General features: G+C 49.3%; 1 protein-coding gene across 4 annotated transcripts in view; it reads right to left on the bottom strand.

The window, feature by feature from the left end:
- Positions 1-9,225, bottom strand: part of Adck5 (aarF domain containing kinase 5) — a 15,925-nt gene extending 6,700 nt beyond the window's left edge. For 2 of the 4 annotated variants that reach the window (XM_021659121.2, XM_060389204.1), the window contains exons 1-3: positions 9,118-9,225; positions 1,717-1,820; positions 534-683 (exon numbers count right to left, since the gene is read on the bottom strand). In XM_021659121.2, coding sequence (XP_021514796.1) covers positions 534-683; positions 1,717-1,820; positions 9,118-9,213 — 350 coding nt within the window. In that variant the 5' untranslated portion in view covers positions 9,214-9,225. Of the gene's footprint in view, positions 1-533; positions 684-1,716; positions 1,821-3,770; positions 3,971-9,117 lie in introns of those variants that run through there. The other 2 variants (XM_060389205.1, XM_021659127.2) reach the window with 2 other exon arrangements.
- Between the last annotated feature and the right edge of the window lie 8,567 nt (positions 9,226-17,792).

The raw sequence follows: 17,792 nt of genomic DNA on the forward strand, positions 1-17,792 counted from the left end.
TGAGAAGGCGGCCCCAGCTCAGGGAGGCAGTAATGCTCAGAGCTACGTGGAACAAGATGCCATCCTGCACCCGGGACCCTGACCTCTACCAGTTCAAAAACATCCAGGTTAAGGCTTCTCTCATTAACAATGAGAAAATATTGATGAGGCTTCTCTCATTAGCAAAAACCGATAAGGCGGGGCAGCGGCTGTATGGATTCCCACCCTGGGAGAGGAAGGAACCCTGTAGAAACCCTTCCGCACTGTGCTAGGAGTGAGGGGGCAGTTCCCAAGCTCTGTGTCTGGAACAGCGGATCTCCTTGGACGGTCGAGTGAGTAGAATAGGGAAGCTTCCCTATGACCAGGGCTGAAGCCCATGGCTGATCTGGCAACCTCTGCTGAAGTTCTAGCTAGCACAGGTTTTAGGGAACTCTTATCATGGTCCCGCCACCCAGTCTACATGCTGTCTGTTAACTGCAAAAGCCCATGGAGGACAGGGATGTTGAGAAGACCATCCCACCCAACATATGCCAGAGCTGGCACAGCCCTCCTACCTGCCAAAGCGCCCGATACCATCTAGCGCAAGTCGCAGCTTCCTCTTCTCATGGGCCTCTGCCATGAAATAGCGGGCTCCAAGGAGCAAGGGCGCGCCCACCACAGTGGCAGAGAGAGCCCTCCTCCACAGCATCCTGGTTCTTGAGGTCCTGAGGAGACATGGCAGGGCCTGGAAGTGCCGCTCCTTTGCAATGAAGCTGGGGGCTCAGTTTGCCTCTTTTCCACCTTTGCAGAGCCAACTCTAAGTCCTGTCTATGGGATCCTGTGGCCACCAGAGGACACCCACCACATTCAAGGACCTTTTCCTAGATCCTATAACAGCACAGATGCAAGATGCTGAAGGAGCATCCTTCAGCTGGAAGGGCTCATCAGGCAGGTTGGCACAGATCTGTAGTCTACAGACTGGACCACCATCTCTGTCCCTATTATGATGGTGCAAGAGATCCTAAGTGATGGAAAGTGAGACATGGTAGTACTAAAGTCAGAACAAACCAAACTGATCAAGAACTCAAAACAAGGAACAGAATAGTTTCACATTGCCCAAGACAACGAATGTCTGCATATGCTGAATACAGCAGCAGCAGGAGCATCGTCCATGTTCTCATTCAGCCTTCTGTCTGTGCCATGGTACACTAAAAGAAAGGCCTTCCAGCTGGGTGGTGGTGGCGCACTCCCTTAATCCCAGCACTAGGGAGGCAGAGGCAGGTGGGGCTCTGTGAGTTCAAAGCCAGCCCGGTGTACAGGGCAAGTTCAGGACAGCCAGGGGCTACACAGGGAAACCCTGTCTTGAAAAACCAAAAGAAAAAGAAAGAAAGGGACTTCCTCCCTGCTCATAGAGCCATGTAGTGTCCACATCTCTTCTGGCTGTTCTCACCCCTTGCTTGATGCCTGGTGAGGCAATCCCACCCTCCGTCTCTAAATCAGCCCTGTCTATTTGATGGAGTGGGCACCTCTATGTGAAGTCCCCCCAGTTTGCCAATGTCTGCTCATCATAAAGTTCTTGATGGGAGCACCTGTCTTTATGGAATGAGAGCCTTGTGGTCTCAGGTTCCAAGACACCACAGGAAGATACAAATGCATCCTGTTTGGGGGCCCAGCGTGGGCCTCTTTGTTTTTGTGCTCATACACACTATCTCCCTGCCTGTGAAGGGGGCCTGCCTTTGGCTGTGGGGGTCTCGTTACCTTGCCAGCGGGCTCTTGAAGTTTCTCCTGAAGAAGATGGCAGGGCATGGCCAGGGCTTCTGCCTGCTCTGCAGCAGGGTGGAGTGGAAGTGGCACAGCCGCATCTGTGAAGGAGGAGGATGGCAAGGCTTGGCAGGGGCAGGGACACGGCCCATGCTTCTGCCATTGTCTGGCACCTCCACAAGCCTGGAGCGGAGCTACGGCAAACTGTGTCCTCAAACTCTCACTGTGAGGGCTGTGAGGGCTCCCAGGGCTCCCAGCAGGGGGCTGGCTGGACACCAGTCCCAGCACTGAAGACACAGGCTGCCTACTGGATGAGAAAGCCGAAGGCAGCAGAGGGAAGAAAATGCACCCTCACCCAGCTTGTCTGTGGTAAGGGCCAACATCACCTTTGTGACGGCACCTTGGTGCTGACACCACGGAAGTGGGAGAGCATAAGACTGTGCAAGAATGAACCCACTGATAGCCTGTCATGGAGAAGAACTCGCAGAGATCCACCTCCCTCTCTGTTTTAAATGCTGGGATTAAAGGGGTACATGAGACTGGAGAGATGGCGTGGAGGTTTCGAGCACTTTCTGCTCTTCCAGAGGACCAGTTTAGTTCCTACCACCGACTGAACAGATCACAACTGCTGTGCCTCAAGCTCCAGGGTATCCCAAGCCTATGGCCTCCTTGAACACTAGCACGGATGTGCACATACCCACATGCAAACACATAATTTTTTAGAATAATAAATCTTTAAAAAAAAAAAAGAGGTATGTACACCCCACCTGGCAATAAAACATTAAAAAAAAAAAAAGATAACCTGGCATTGTGGTATATGCCTTCAATCCCAGCACTTGAGAGACAGAGGCAGTTAGATCTCCGTTTGAAGCCACCGTGGTCTGCTATTGGAGGACTCTGCTGTTTGAGGTTGCAGTCTTCCCAGTCCGCATACCTCAGTGCTAGATGAAGGACTCCCTCTCCCCAGCAGGGCCTCCTACTCTGGGCCTGACCTCATCTGGAGAATGTCTTCAGGCATATATCTGGTATGTGTCCTCTGGCACAGCTCCCTGCTGGCATTCCCCTCCCCGCGCCTACAGAATAACTAGGTGCTGTGTTCCTGTTCATAGGCTAGGACTGTGCAGCCTGGCCCTCCTGGCCACATCTAATGGTGCACACCTATCTTGTGAACTCCCCAAGGACTGGATAGTCTTTTTCAGCTGAATAAAGTTGAGCTATCTGGCTGAAGTGGCTCCTGGAGGTCATTCTGTTGTACCTGCAGGCCTTCCAAATCCCCTGTTCCTGCTTCTGTTCCCCTCTTCTGTTCCCTTGTTCCTGAGGACTGGTGGCCAAGGACCCCAGGAACGAGGAAGAGCCAGTCTACATAGTGAGACCCAGGACAGCTGGGGCTACATAACGAGGCCCTGTCTCAAAAAACTAAGAACCCAGAGGCAGAACACTTGTCGGCCCCCCCTAGAGAACGGTAGAGGCGTGGCCGATGTGCATGGCCTGAGAGACATTCCCAAAAGCACTGGGGCAAAAGATGACATAGAGGAGCACTGTTACTCTTGGGCATGTGTTGAACCTTGGTCTCCTCGTCTTTTTCTCACTGTGTTGCCCTGGTTAGCCTCAAACTGCTGGACTCAAGCAATCTTTCTGGCTCAGCCTCTGAGTAGCCAGGGCCACTGTAACTGGCTTCCTGATCTTCAAATAGTGAATTTTTCTAGAAAGTCAGTGTTTGTTGTTCAGAGCACAGTGTTTAACGTTTGGAGCACACCCACAAGGCAAACACGAACTTTTACCTCAAATACTGGACCAAATCTACAGACTCCAGTTGGTTTCTGGGCAAGGCACACTGTCCTGCTAATAATGTAAATGAGCGGAAAATAACACCTAAGTCAAAGGATCGGGTCTGCGCCCTGTCCTCCCTGAAAAGCTCACTGACTGAACTCTCTGCTCTGTGAGACTAGATGAAACAGGTCCTCGTTTTCAAGGAGAGGAGAGGCTCAAACATCCCAGGCAGAGGGGAGACTTGTGGGCACCAACAACCTGGCAGCTCATTTGACACACACCTGGCTTTCGTGTCTCCAGGACCGATGGCGGTGCAGAGAAGGCCTGGAGAATGGTAACTGTGTAGATGCTCAGAGCCAGGAGCTGGGAAGGGCTTACAGTCCAGTCAGGATCCCAACTGCCTTGCTGCTCATCTGGGACCTGGGGCCTAGCGGTTTCTCCAACACCACACTGACGTGGTCCACACACACAGCAGTCATTTCTAAAGAGTAAGAGGCAGACGCCACATAACTGGAAAACAGAGCGCGGGCTGCTCCACACAAAAAGAAGGTGCCTGCAGTTAGGCAGATGTTCTGAGGAGCCCCCACAGCTATCCAGCACTGAGGGAGTGAGGAGCACTAGGCCAAGAACCCTGACAGAAGAGTGACTATGTTCTGGAAGGTCAATGAGAGTAGGAAAGGGCAGGTGTTGAGTCCAGAATCAAGCAGATTCACAGCACAACACCAAGACCGCTGCCTACGAACGAGCCACAGGGATTCTGTCCCATGCCTGACGTTTGCTTCTCCATCTCTCCGTCTGCTGCCACATCTCTCTCTTTTTCTTTTGAGGGTGGATTGAGACAGGGTTTCTCTGTGTAGCCTTGGCTCTCCTGGACTCACTTTGTAGACCAGGCCACAAACCCAGATATCCTACCTGCCTCTGCCTCCCCGAGAGATGGCATCACAGCCACCACACCCAGCTCCCATCACTGTCTCTTAGACTCAAAATGTTGCCATGGTTATGTAAGAATGCATTCTTGCTTAGGACGGGCATATAGGGGCATTGATAGTATCTTAGTTAAGGCCACTCTGTCATCCCAACACCCAGGAAGTGTTGGCAGAAAGATAATGAAGGGTGTGGTGACGCACACCTTTGATCCTAGCACTCAGGAGGCAGAGGCAGGTGGATTTCCATGAGTTCAAAGCCAGCCTGTTCTACATAATGAGTTTCAGGCCAGCAAGAGCTACACAGTGAGACTTTGTCTCAAAAAGACATGTTAAGCCGGGCAGTGGTGGTGCATGCCTTTAATCCCAGCATTCAGAGGCAGAGGCAGGCAGATCTCTGTGAGTTCCAGACCAGCCTGATCTACAGACCAAGTTCCAGGACAGCCACTGTGACTTACTTTCAAATGGGCCAACAACTGATGCTAAAGGCGAGGCTCTTGACCAAAAACAATAGGTAGATTCAGGCAGTAGGTATCACCAGTTAGGGATATACCCCACTCACTTATCTTACTCTTCAGTACATTTCATCGATGCAGGGGTGAGGTTTTAAATGCTAACTGCAGGGCAGGTGCTAACAGCCCCGATTCCATCACTGACTGCATGTCTGTACACACTCTGTACTCCATGAATACATGCACTCATATGTCAAGGAAAAAAAAAACAAACCCAAAACCAAAAAACCCAATCGCCTGTAATCCCAACACCCCATGGGCCAAAGAAAGAGAATCACTGAAAAATGCAGGGGCCGGTCAGGGTTACACAGTGAGACTCAGGGCCGCCGAGCTGTACACAGGATAACCTGTCTCGGGGATAAGCGTGCACAAGACCTGTACAAACTCCAGTAGCACAAGGGGGAAAACAAGTTACAGAAGGTTTTCTATAACATCAGAATCCCAGGTCAGAGGCAGCATTCTGCCAGGGAGGTGGCTCTTTCATGGTAGGCGCCCTAATCTGAGACAATGCTGTGCCCCGGGTTATTTGGTATCAGCTTTTGTTTTGTTGTGTTTGAAGACAGTGTCTCACTGTAGTGTAGGCTGTCATGGAAGAAGAAGGTTTTAAGGGCCGAGAAGATAAAGGCTGGAGCAAATGCAGCTCCTAGCTTGTCACAGAGCCCTGTGTTTATCTGGAAAGGGATCTTGGCTGTGGCGGTGATCTATCAAGTCAACTTCATTTTCCTCAATAAGCCTCAGATTCTTGCTTTGAAAAATACAAATCGCCAGGTGTGGTAGTACATGCCTGTGATCCCAGCACTCTAGGGGGGGGGTCAGTGAGGCAGGTGGATTGCTGTGATTTTGAGGCCAGCCTGGTGTACGAAGCGACTCCAGGACAGCCAAGGTTACACAGAGAAACCCTGTCTCAAAAGAAAAAAAAAAAAGTAAATTAAGCTCACAAAATGCTTTGCAAGCCCTGGGAGCAGTGCCCAACGTAACAAATACTGGGACCATGTGCCCAGCAGGACAGTGCCAAGGCCACAGTGGGCTCAAGGATTCCCTACACAGCACCCCAAGGCTCTGTCCCTGTGCCAGGTCTTTGCTGATCAAGTGTGCTCTGCTCTTTCCATCTAACACAGCTGACTCCTCCTTCTCCACAGGTTGAATCGTTTACTGAGTATTATAGCCTCCCCAGCTTCCCGCTGATTTTCTTTTCTTTTCTTTCTTTTTCTTTTTTTTTGGGGGGGATGGTGATGAGGGGATTCAAGACGGGGTTTCTCTGTGTAGCCCTAGTTGTCTTGGAACTCACTCTATAGACCAGACTGGCCTCAAACTCAGAGAGATTAGCCTGCCTCTGCCTCCCCAGTGCTGGAGGTAAATATGTGTGTGTGTCACCCCCGTCCAGCTCTCAGGCTCCCACTGCTTTTCGATCAGGAGAAGAAATTGGTTTATCACCCTCAGAAGAGAAGACCATTTCCAACACACGAAGACAGGTTAGTTGGGACAGTGGGACAGGAAAGGGGCTACTAACTCAGGCATGTCGCCACTGAGGACACAGAAGCATGGAATGACTAAGGCAGCCTGAAGCATAAAGCAGCATGAAGCCCAACCAGTGCTAAGTGGGAAGGGCCTGCCTCCCTCTATGACTTCTTAGGATTTAGCACTGCAATTGAAAAGCTCCAGCTGCCTCTTACCCTTCCCCACAAAGCACGTAGAACAAAGATTCTTTTAGGGGGCCCCACCAGGATTCATCCACAGCAAAAGGTCACAGTCAGGTAAGATGATGAAAGTCTGGCTCTAGGCATGACATCAAGTAGATAAAGCCTTGTGATGAAAACTCCAGAGCTACTACCCTCTACCAGGGTTACCCAAATGCCTGGGTCCTTCTTCTTCTTCTTTTGTGGTTTTCTTTTTCTTTTATTCATTCATTCATTCATTCAATTATGTATACAATGTTCTGCTTGCATGTGCACCTGAACACCAGAAGAGGGCACCAGATCTCATTATAGATGGTTGTGAGCCACCATGTGGCTGCTGGGAATTGAACTCAGGACTTCTGGAAAAGCAAGCAGTACCCTTAGCCTCTAAACCATCTTTCCAGCCCCAACCTGGGTACTTCTTGGATGGGCTACCCAGCACCCATTAAGCTATCTTCTGAAATACCCATCAAATGAGAAAGAATCTTAGGTCCCAAAAGGCACAAGGAGCCAAGCCTACAGCCAGACCTGCCAAAAACCCAAACAAATTCCAAACAAGAGCCACCCAGTTTTGGGGTCCATGGTCTACAGTTCCTTCCTCAAGCAGAAACCCTGACCTACCTGTAGTGAGCCCCATGACTATGGGGGAAGACTGGAGGCAGGATATAAGGCTAAGAAGGAGTGTCCTCTGGAGCAGAACAAGGTCAACAGGGTCAGAGACGTGCAGAGGGAAGGACTCAGATTAGGGGTTAAAGGTACTGTTTGCTCTAGCTCTGCCTGTCATGACAGCAGTTAAACACTATACAAACTGCAGTGGGGAAAACAAAACCTTTATTCTTGAGGTGAACCCAGACTCTTGTGTCTCTGTCTACCATGACCCTCCTCTGCAGGACCCTGTGATGCCACAGGAGAATACTCCCTTGGGTCCATACTCAAGAGCCTACGGTGATGCTGACCTCTAACTGTCTTTCAGTTTAGACAGAGTGCCACAGGCTCCCTGCACTTGGTTCTCATTTTCTTTTTTCTTTTTTTTTTTTTGAGACAAGGTTTCTCTGTGTAGCCTTGGCTATCCTGGACTCACTTTGTAGACCAGTGTAGACCAGGCTGACCTTGAACTTGCAGAGATCTGCCTGCCTCTGCCTTCCTGAGTGCTGGGATTACAGGCATGCAACACTTCCTTCCTTCCTTCTTTCTTTCTTTCTTTCTTTCTTTCTTTCTTTCTTTCTTTCTTTCGGCACTATGTGGCTTGAACTCACTCTGCAAACAAGACTGGCCTTGAACTCATAGAAATCCTCCTGCCTCTGCCTCCCAAGTGCTGTGACATCATGCTGGGTAGTTCTTATGCTTTTTACCAAGAATGAATGTGTACACAGTCTGTCTGCAGAAGAAACACACACACACACACACACACACACACAGATTTAACCAGAGTTCTCCAGTGACTGCCTGAAGCAGCAAAATCACAATCTAAAGAGAATCCTGGAGTCAGACACAGTGGACTAGAGGTAGATAAAAGATCTCCAAATAAGCCAGCCTGCAACAGGAAGTGCCTGCCAAGATTAGGATAGGGCCCTAAAAAGGGGGACCAGACTGCGAAGTTTAACAGGATAGCTATCCCAGTGCACCTCAACAGGAAGGGAAATGGAGGCACAGAACAATTCCCAAAGTTGGGAGGTGACAGACGGGGGGGTCTGAGTTAGAGGATGGTGTCACCATCCTGAAACAGTAACCTGTAAGCCTCTCCAACAGTGGTGCAAGCCTTCAAGCAGAATCAGCCCCATCTCTGGGCTCAAGGCCAGACTGGTCTACGGAGCTAGCTCCAGGACAGCCAGAGCTATAACACAGAGAAACCTTGTCTTGAAAACAAAACAAAACAAAACAAACTTCCCAGGGCCTGTCTGGAAGATCAAGTGATATGATTATGTGGAGAAGTTTTGCAACTGTAAAGGGCTGTGTGAAAGGCCAGCACGCTAGAATCACCACTGACAGGACGCTTTATCAGAAAGCACACCCACAGCAGGGCAGCACACTCACTGCAAGCCAAAAGTTAACCTAACTCCATGCCTATCAGAAGCTACATTTACAAGGCCAGATGTACCAGAAAAACAACCTCTGTTTAAAAAAAAAAGCACAACTGCAGGGGGGGCCATACTCCAAGGACAGGATAGACGAGGACACCTCCAGGGACAGAACAGGGGGCCAAAAGAGCGAGGGCAAGCCTAACCCAGCGGGTATCACAGGACTGTCTCCCTCCCAGAAGCGATAGAGGGTACAGAGTAGCTTCTTCCCGTGGAGACCCGAGCGGTGAAGGGGGAGGACCCTGGGGTAAGATTAAGGGATGCTGAGTCTTCCCAAAGGGGCTGGGGAGCAAAGGGAGGCCCACGACCTGAGAGTCCCCCAAAGCTTTGGGGTCGACGGGCAAGGCCCCGGCCTGTGTTAGGTCCAGGATCGCGGGATACAGAGCTAGACCTCAACGCAGGGATGCGGGGCGCACAGTGTCAGGGCCCTGGTTCTCACCGGCCGCCACATGTCCCCGGCAGCGCTCTCTTCCCGGTTTCGCCGCAGCTGTCTCTGGTCCCTAGCGGTCCTCGAGGCAGAAGAGGAAGAGCGCATGCGCGCTGGGTAGAGCGGTGTAGAGGAGACACGCCCCCAAGACGCGCCGGCCTCTGCAACGCCGCAGCGACCCCTTGAGGTCGCCTGGGGCATAGCCTCGTGGGAGAGTTCAGTTTCCTGCTCACAAGGTGTGTGTGTGTGTGTGTGTGTGTGTGTGTGTGTGTGTGTGTGTGTGTGTGTGTGTGTGTGTGTGTGTGTGTGTGTGTGTGTGTGTGTGTGTGTGTGTGTGTGTGTGTGTGTGTGTGTGTGTGTGTGTGTGTGTGTGTGTGTGTGTGTGTGTGTGTGTGTGTTGTTTCTTTGTCATTTTGCTCTGCATCCCAGGCTGGCCTCGAACTCCTGGCAGTTTTTCTGTTTCAGCCTCTCAAGTTCTGGTGTTACAGATCTGAGCCACCATGGCCATTTGACAAGCTAGCACTTTAAACTTCCCGCTCAGAATCTCCTAAAGCCTCGTGAATGGTTGCCAAGCACTCCATCATTAAGCTGTGTGCCCAGCCAGAGGTGACTTTTTTGTTTAAAGTTCACACTTGGGGATTCATCTCAGTGATAAAGCTGAATTTGCCTGGCAAGCTCAAGGCTGTGGTTTTGGTACTTAACTTTCCTCAGCTTTCTGAGACAAAGTTTGAGGGATGACATAAACTCCAATTTGTCTCCATTTTAGGACCAGGCCTGCTTTTCAAAGAAAAGTCATCAGTCTCAGGAACTAGGCCATAGGTTATCAGTTCCAGGAACGAGACCATAAAATTCCATACCCAAGGAACAACCCGGAAATAACCACAAGAACAGGAAAATATCTTGTCTCAGGATGGGGCATCTGGGCTGGGCAGCCCTGCCTCATCCTGTAGTTAAACATCAGAGCAAAGGGCTGCAGCCAGCCCACCACCTGGACAAAAGCCATGAGGAATTGATCCTCGTAACTTCCCCAGCACCCACCAATAAGGTTTGAGACTACCTAACCCTTGCTAGAATCCCCTAGTTTTCTATAAAAAGGCCTTTGTCTGGGGTCACCACTTTGTAAAATGGTTTGACCCTGCGTGCAGGTTTTCAGGAAATAAAACATTCTTGCCAATTGCACCTGTGAGTGGTGATCTCTGCACGGTGATTTCAGACTTAACAGGTTCCTCTGTATACACTTTGGACTTGGCTGTCCATGAACTCACTCTGTAGACTAGGCTAGCCCTGCCTCTACTTCCCAAGTGGGATTTATTTTTATTTTACGCGTATAGGTTTTTGTTTGTTTGTTTTTGTTTTTTGCCTGCATGTATGTGTGTGAGGAGGGTGTCAGATCTCCTGGAACTGACGTTACAGATGGTTCTGAGCTACCCTGTGAGTGCTGAGAATCAAACCCATGTCTTCTGAAAGAAAGAGCAGCAAGAGCCACCTCTCCAGCCCCGAGAGGAGCTGTTTGTTTTATCGTAGGTGGATGTTATGGAACAATTTTCAAGAGCCAGTTGATTCATGCTTTCTACTTTCTGAGGCAGGGTTTTATTTCTGTTGTGCTGTCACACCAGGCTAAGACTGCAGGCAGTTCTGTCTCCTCTCCTATCTCACTGTAGGACTGTTTTTTACATGGTTCCAGGACTTGGCTTCTTAGGTAGCACTTTTACCCACTCAGGCATATTCCCAGACCCTTAGTTTCTGTCAGGCTCCCTTTCCTTCCTGAAGAGTCATGGTGTGGCATGAAGCTACCACTTGGTCATTTTCACCGCAACCCTCAGTATTCACTTGCACAGGCTGCGGTGATAGTTGGCAGCACCTGTTGAGCCAGCCGCACAGAGAGCCAGCAACAGCCTAGCTTTCTTGCCAACTATGCCTGTTAGTGTAAAGGTAACTTTTTATTCACCTGGTTCAATTGTTGCCTTGGAGGCTTATTGCCTCTGGTAACCTAGGCCTGGTCCTGGAAGCTTCTAAACTCTGTGCAGTCTAACCTTGGCCTAGAATGTTTTCAGCCTCTGAGACATATTGCATAATAAGCTCACCCTTTCTTGTTCTTACTGAGCCATGGGCTGGCTGGTTCAATTTAGCTGTTCTGGTTCAAGCTCCATTCCCAGCTGACTTACTCAATCTGGCTTTTCTCTCAGCCTTTGAGTTGCTCTACTTGGCCTCAGACTAACTCCAGCAATCTGCTCTAATCTTCTGGCTCCTCATTCTCTGGCTCATTCTGTCTTCACCTGTCTCTCTAACTTGTTCTCTTAATCAACCAGGAGTGTAAAACACTCCTGGTAAAACTGCCTCCTCTTCTCTCTCCACCCCCTCTTCTCCTCCCTTCCTCCCTCTCTCCTCTCAGTCCCCTATCTCTTCCCTCCCTCTCTCCCTCTCTCCCTCTCTCCCTCTCTCCCTCTCTCATTTAGACATCACTTTCAAACATGAGTGCTTTCTTCTACAAACAAATTTTACTTTCATTGTTTGGGATTAAAGGCATGTACCACCACGCCTGGACCTAAGCTTTTCTTTACCTGAAACTTGCTCTATACCAGGCTGGCCTTGAACTCAGATCTTCTTGCCTCTGTCTACTGGGTTAAAGGCATGTTTGTATTCCAGCCAGATCACACAGACCTAGAAGGTCTTTGGATGTGATCTCTTGCCAGAGCAGCCATGTTCTGAATTAAGATTCCTCTATGAATCTGGGAACTTGTGTCCCCCTGTTCTTTACTCTCTATGATATTCCTTCTTTCTGCAAATTCTCTTCTGGGGGGTACAATACCACCTGGTTCCTCAGAACTCCCCTGCAGTTCCTACTTTCCTGGCAACAGGTGCCTCTCTCAGCAGCTGCCCCTTAGGGCCAGGAGACCACACTGTGTTGACCATTGTGTTCTTTGAGGTCACCCTGTGCACCCTCCTCCTTTGTCCCCACACCTGCTGGAGCTGGGAAGTTGCCTTCTGGTTGATCATGAAAGCAGGCTCTAAGATGGTGTCATGCCTTCAATCCCAAACTGGGTTTGGAGTCCCTGGCAGGAAGCAAAGTATCAAATATTTGGGGGTCACAAAGGTTCGTGAGCCAGAGAGTCCATGACAGTGGCATACATTTTAGTCCACTCTTTCTGGAGCTACTACTTGCCAGGCCCAGGAAGCACTTGCCAGGACTAGGAAGTAGCTAAGATGCCTGGGAGCAATTGGAGTTCAATGTCAGGGACAAAAAGGATTCAGGGTGCACAAACATCAAGACTAACAGGAAGAGATAAGTGTTCCAAGACCAGGTTACCCATGTAGCAGATGGGAAATGTCGATGGCAGGTGAAGGGAGGCAATTGGATCCGATATACAGTAGGTCCTGTGAGGTCACCCCTGAACCAGAAAGACCTAGCTGGGTGCTACCAGGGACATATTGGAAAGTCTTAGGGCCCAGGTAGCCCTAGAAACTCCAGTTAACTAGGACAACTAGTTAACCCAAAGCATTCCAAACTGGTATACAATCTCGGCCAGCAGCCTGTCCCTGAGAATCTGCAGGAGCTGGAACACTGTGTATTTTTGGTGCCCTATGTTAAGATATACGTAAAGTCACTCAGCCAGACAGAGGTGCAGACGCTGGGAGGTCTCAAGACTCACAGCGCAAAGTGATGGACCTTGCGGGAAACTAAAAACCAGGCTTGGAGCTTGGGTGATATAAGCAGAAAGGCGACCCCGTGGTACAGACTTCCGGAGTGGGCAGAGGGTGTTTGCAGATAAAATTGGTACGGTGGAGAGAGACGAGTAGGAGGCTGGGATTTCCTAAGCTCCAGCTGACACACGGAGGGTAGGAAAGGGTGGTGGTGAGGGCGCTTGGCTCTGGGGAAAAGGTGCAACCTGTTCCGAGGCCCCCAGGCGGGCATGTCCAATACCCCTTCCCCCCCAGGAAGGCCTCGTACAGTTAGACAGGGCTTGGACCTGTGCTTTGGCCAAGAGCCACCTCCAAGACACAGCACAGCAGGAGCCAGCAGAGACCAGGATCTCCAGCAGCAGCTTGTGTCCCTGCCAAGACTCCTTGTGCCCCAGTGCTTGGCCCTGCTCTGGCTCTGGCTCCAGAGCCTGCCACCTCTTAAGTTTTCATCCCTGGGAGCTCCGCTCCCGCACAGAGAGGTTCTGACTCCTCTCTCATACTGTAGCATCTTTCCCCTCGGATCTGCTTGGCGAACACCGAATGTTTTGCCCCCAGATCTTGATGGGAAGACAGAGGTGGATGAGGCCCAGTGTCCAACTGTCAGGACCTTAGACCTCAGAGGCTACCACCCTTCTGGGTGCATCTGCGTTAGAGAACTCGCCTCTGAAAAGACTGCCACCGGCTTCAGTTTTGCGGGGCCTGCTCCGAAGACATCTGCTTGTGTGCCTTCCTTCCTAGAGGTAGGCATGTAGAAAGGGTCATGAGACCCCTCATCACAGTATCCAGCCGCCCCTCCCAACCATGTGTGTGCAATTCTGCCCTAATTGCATGTGGCCTTGGGGCGCCGGGGGAGGGGTTAGAGGATAGAGATACAGAAGGACTAGGAGAGGGTGCTCCATCTAGCCAGCTACGGCAAAGCTATCATCCCTATTGGATAAGGTTCTCCAGTGCAGACTTTTGGGTGGGAGCACCCACATTCCATTCCATGTAGTGACCCCCTTCACCCAATGCACTGTAAGGAAGCCCAATAAAACCACTGGTTCCCCCAGAGAGAGCTTCAGAGGACTGATACCTGGGTTTATCATTGGGACCTTAGGAGCAGGTTTGTGTGCCTGTGTGTGTGTGTGGGGGGTGTTAACATCTCCTCCTGGGAAAGAACTTTACAAACAGCCCTTCCAGAAGACTGCAGTCTTTCCCACCTGCCTCTCTCAGTGACCCTACTAGTCCTTACGCCTAGGGAAACTTACCTGGACCATCAACGCCTTCCTTTCCTGGTCTGTCCCTCCTATTGCAGAAGCCTCTTCTGGGCCTGACCCTGTCCTCTCTCTGCGTAGGACCAGGTTGCTCTCTCCTGCACCCACAATGGTCTCATCCACTGGATCTCCAGAGCTGAACTCACATACTTGGATTCGTACCTACCATTGTCAAACAAAGCCTCCTCTCTTTCTTGGTGTGCTGATTACTTGGGTTGGCCCGGCGGGTGAGCCTTGCCAGTTCTTGCTGGTAGAAAGCAGGCAAACAGATGCTCTTTGTGGACTTGTTTCTTACATTTCCCAGGTGACTTTTTAGCCCCCACTGGTGGTTGGGGGTTCCACGGCCACCCAGGATCCCTTAGTCCTGCCACAGAAGATGATGATTAGCTGGAGCTAATCATCATCTAGTTATTACGTAGTCTTCTTCCTCCTGTGCCCCTCCAGACAAGTCCACCCACAAAGGCCATCTCTACAACTCATTGTTCCTGGCTCCCTCCCCATTGGCATACCTCCTTCACTCCCCACATCTTCCACTGAGAGGCGGCAAAAAACAAAACAAAACAAAACAACAACAACAACAACAACAACAAACCAACTCTGACAGGGAACTGGAAGGAAAGGAGAGTAGCAGGGACTATCCCGGAGCTCCACAGAGCAGCCCCATCCCTGTGCAAACACATACACCTAAAAATAAATTAATCTTAAAATTAAAAAAAAAGAACGGCCAATGATCAGAGAGACCACTATGCTGCCTTTATGCTATTTCTTTCTCTTATTTTTTTTAGATTTTTTTTAGATTCCACACACAAGGAATTTCAGAACTAGACGTTACAGTGAAGCAGAGTTGGAGATTCTAATAAAGATATTTAAGCATTAGGACAAGAGGGAAAGAGTGTGACTCAGCGAGAAAATGGAACAGATCCAAGAGCATGGAACTGGGCTTTTCTGAGGTGGGGTGTTGCAGAATGTGTGGGTACGGGCTCCTCAAGGCAGGCTACGGAGAATAACGCAGGCACAAGTGTGGGTGTGAGCTCTTTTTTTTAAATTATCATTCAAGGTTATTTTGATTTGCTCATGGTGAGATTTATAAGCAGTGTCTTTAAATGATTGTGTTTAAGAAAGATCACTGAGTACTTGGGAAAACTGACAGCTTGACATTTATTTAAAACTGTTTGGGTTTTGTGTCTGGGCTGTATCTGAATGTCAAACAAGAGTTATTGATTTAATAAATGGTGATCTGTTCTTCGTAATATTTTTTTAAGTTTTTCTTTTTATTACTTACTTTTATTTTGAGACCGGGTTTGTCCTGTTACTCTAACTGTCCTGGAACTCGCTATGTACACCAAGCTGGCCTTGAAATCACAGAGATATACCTACCTCTGCACCTTGAGTGCTTGGACTAAAGAACCACCAACCCAAGCAAATGGTGGAGTTACAAAGATACCTTGGTTGGGGCTGGAGAGATGACTCAGCAGTAAAAAGCACTGGCTGCCCTGACAGATGTCCTGAGTTCAATTCCCAGCAACCACAAGGTGGCCCACGGCCCAGGACCATGCATAATGTGATCTGATGCCCTTATCTGGCATGTAGCTAGAGCACTCATATACATAAAAATAAATAAATCTGAAATCAGAGGGGAAAAAAAGCCAGAGACTTGTCTAGCCAGTGATCATCACCCTTTGGTCTCCTTCACTTTCCTTTCCTATAAATTACTTTTTCTATTTTTTTACACATTTCCTTACTTATTATTTATTCAGCGTTCTGCCCTCCTGTGTGCCTGCACACCAGAAGAGGGCACCAGATCTCACTATAGATGGTTGTGAGCCACCATGTGGCTGCTGGGAATTGAACTCAGGACCTTTGGAAGAACAGACAATGTTCTGAATCTCTGAGCCATCTCTCCAGCCCCTAATTTTTCTATTTTAAGGGTTTATTTTATCTGTCTGTTTGTTTTATTTCATCTGTTTTGCATGCATGGATGTTGTGTGTACTCCATTTGTGCCTTATGTTCCAAGAGGCCAGAAGAGGGCAACAGATCCCTTGGGACTGCACTTATAGATGCTTGTGAGTCAGCATGTGCATGCTGGGACGCGAACCTGGGTCCTCTGTAAGAGCAGCGAGTGTTCCTAACCTCTCCAATGCCTCCTCCTCCTCCTCCTCCCCCTCTTCTTCTTTAAAAATAAACAAAAAAAGGTTTGAAGTATTACGTCACAGGCCTGCCACTTTAAGACACCTTTCACTCTGAGATATCAGATCTTCAGCCAGGAGAAATCAGGCCGCGTCGCCTTCTGCAATTTGTCCCTTGAGAAGAAAAACAGACAATCCCTTCTTTGGGCACACAGATCTGGCGGGGGGGGGGGGGCGCAAAACAAGCCCTGGTGCCCTGCTATCTAAGGCCCCATCATGCTGTGGCGAGACTCTCCTAATTTGATGTATTCCGAAAGGTAACTGGTCTCATCTTCCTTCTCCATGATCTGCCAAACCTGCCTTCTCAGTATCTGTTACAACAAGCTCCTGAAGGGAGCATCAGAGAGTAAGACACAGCCAAGTATGAGTACTTCAAACAATTTTCTCTGTGTTAGCCGTACAGACTCTTTGGGTGGTTTTCCAATTCCATCCTTTCTTTTTTTTTTTTTTTTTTTTTTTTTTATGGTTGAAATGAGTGAGGTCTAGAGGTGCCATGTTAGAATTCTAATTAGACAGTGAAAACAGAAGCCACTAGGGTTGCATGAAAGGGTTTCGGGTTTCGGGTGAAATGCTTACAGAATTGGAGGCTTATGTCGAGAGAAAGGCCTTCAGCAGTTGTTAACTATACTGGAATTTGGGCTTCTCTGCTGGCAAAGAAGCTTCTGTCAGGTGCCTACCTGAGGGGTTCCTTTCCTGTTCTCCTTTCCCCCCGAAATGTTCACTCTGTTTCTATCCTGCCTCAAAATGAGGAAAGAGAGAGAGAGAGAGAGAGAGAGAGAGAGAGAGATTTAGGGTATCTACTCTTGCTGAGGTTTAGGCTTCAAAGGATGATCAAGGGACCCAGACAGATGACGTTGCTCACTGCGAGGTCACCTGAGGGCAGGTCTACAGCCCAGCAGAAGAGAGAAATTATTTCAACTGTCAAATTTGGGGTTGTTTTCATGAAATGTACTAAAAAAATATTTCGATCTAACAAAAGATTAAGACAGTTCATAAAACCGTCTCTGAGAAAAATAGAAGAGGCTGGGCATGGTGGAGCACGCCTATAATCCCGGCACTCGGGGAGGCAGAGGCAGGTGGATCTCTGTGAGTTCCAGGCCAGCCTGGTCTACAAATCCTAGTCTAGGACAGCCAAGGATGCACAGAGAAACCCTGTCTTGAAAAACAAAACAAAACAAACAAGCAAACAAAAAAAAAAAAAAAGAGATAAAATAATTTGTCCTAGTTAGGGTTGCTATTGCTGGGATTAAACACCATGACCAAGGCAACTTGGGGAGGAGAGGGTTTATTTCAGTTTATGCTTCCAGGGAACAGTCCATCACTGAGGGAGGTCAGGGCAGGAAACTGGAGGCAGGAACCGATGCAGGGGCCACAGAGCAGTGCTCTCACTGGCTTGCCCAGCGTGCTTTCTTATAAAAGCCAGGACCACCAGCCCCAGGTGGCAGCACACAGATGGGCTGGGCCCTCATATATCAGTACCCAAATAAGAACATGCCCAATCCTACGGGCTTGCCCACAGTGCGGATCTTACTAAGGAAGGCGTTTTCTTAGTTGAGGCTCTTTCCT

This window comes from Meriones unguiculatus, chromosome 8, assembly GCF_030254825.1.
Source record: "Meriones unguiculatus strain TT.TT164.6M chromosome 8, Bangor_MerUng_6.1, whole genome shotgun sequence".
NCBI lineage: Eukaryota > Metazoa > Chordata > Mammalia > Rodentia > Muridae > Meriones > Meriones unguiculatus.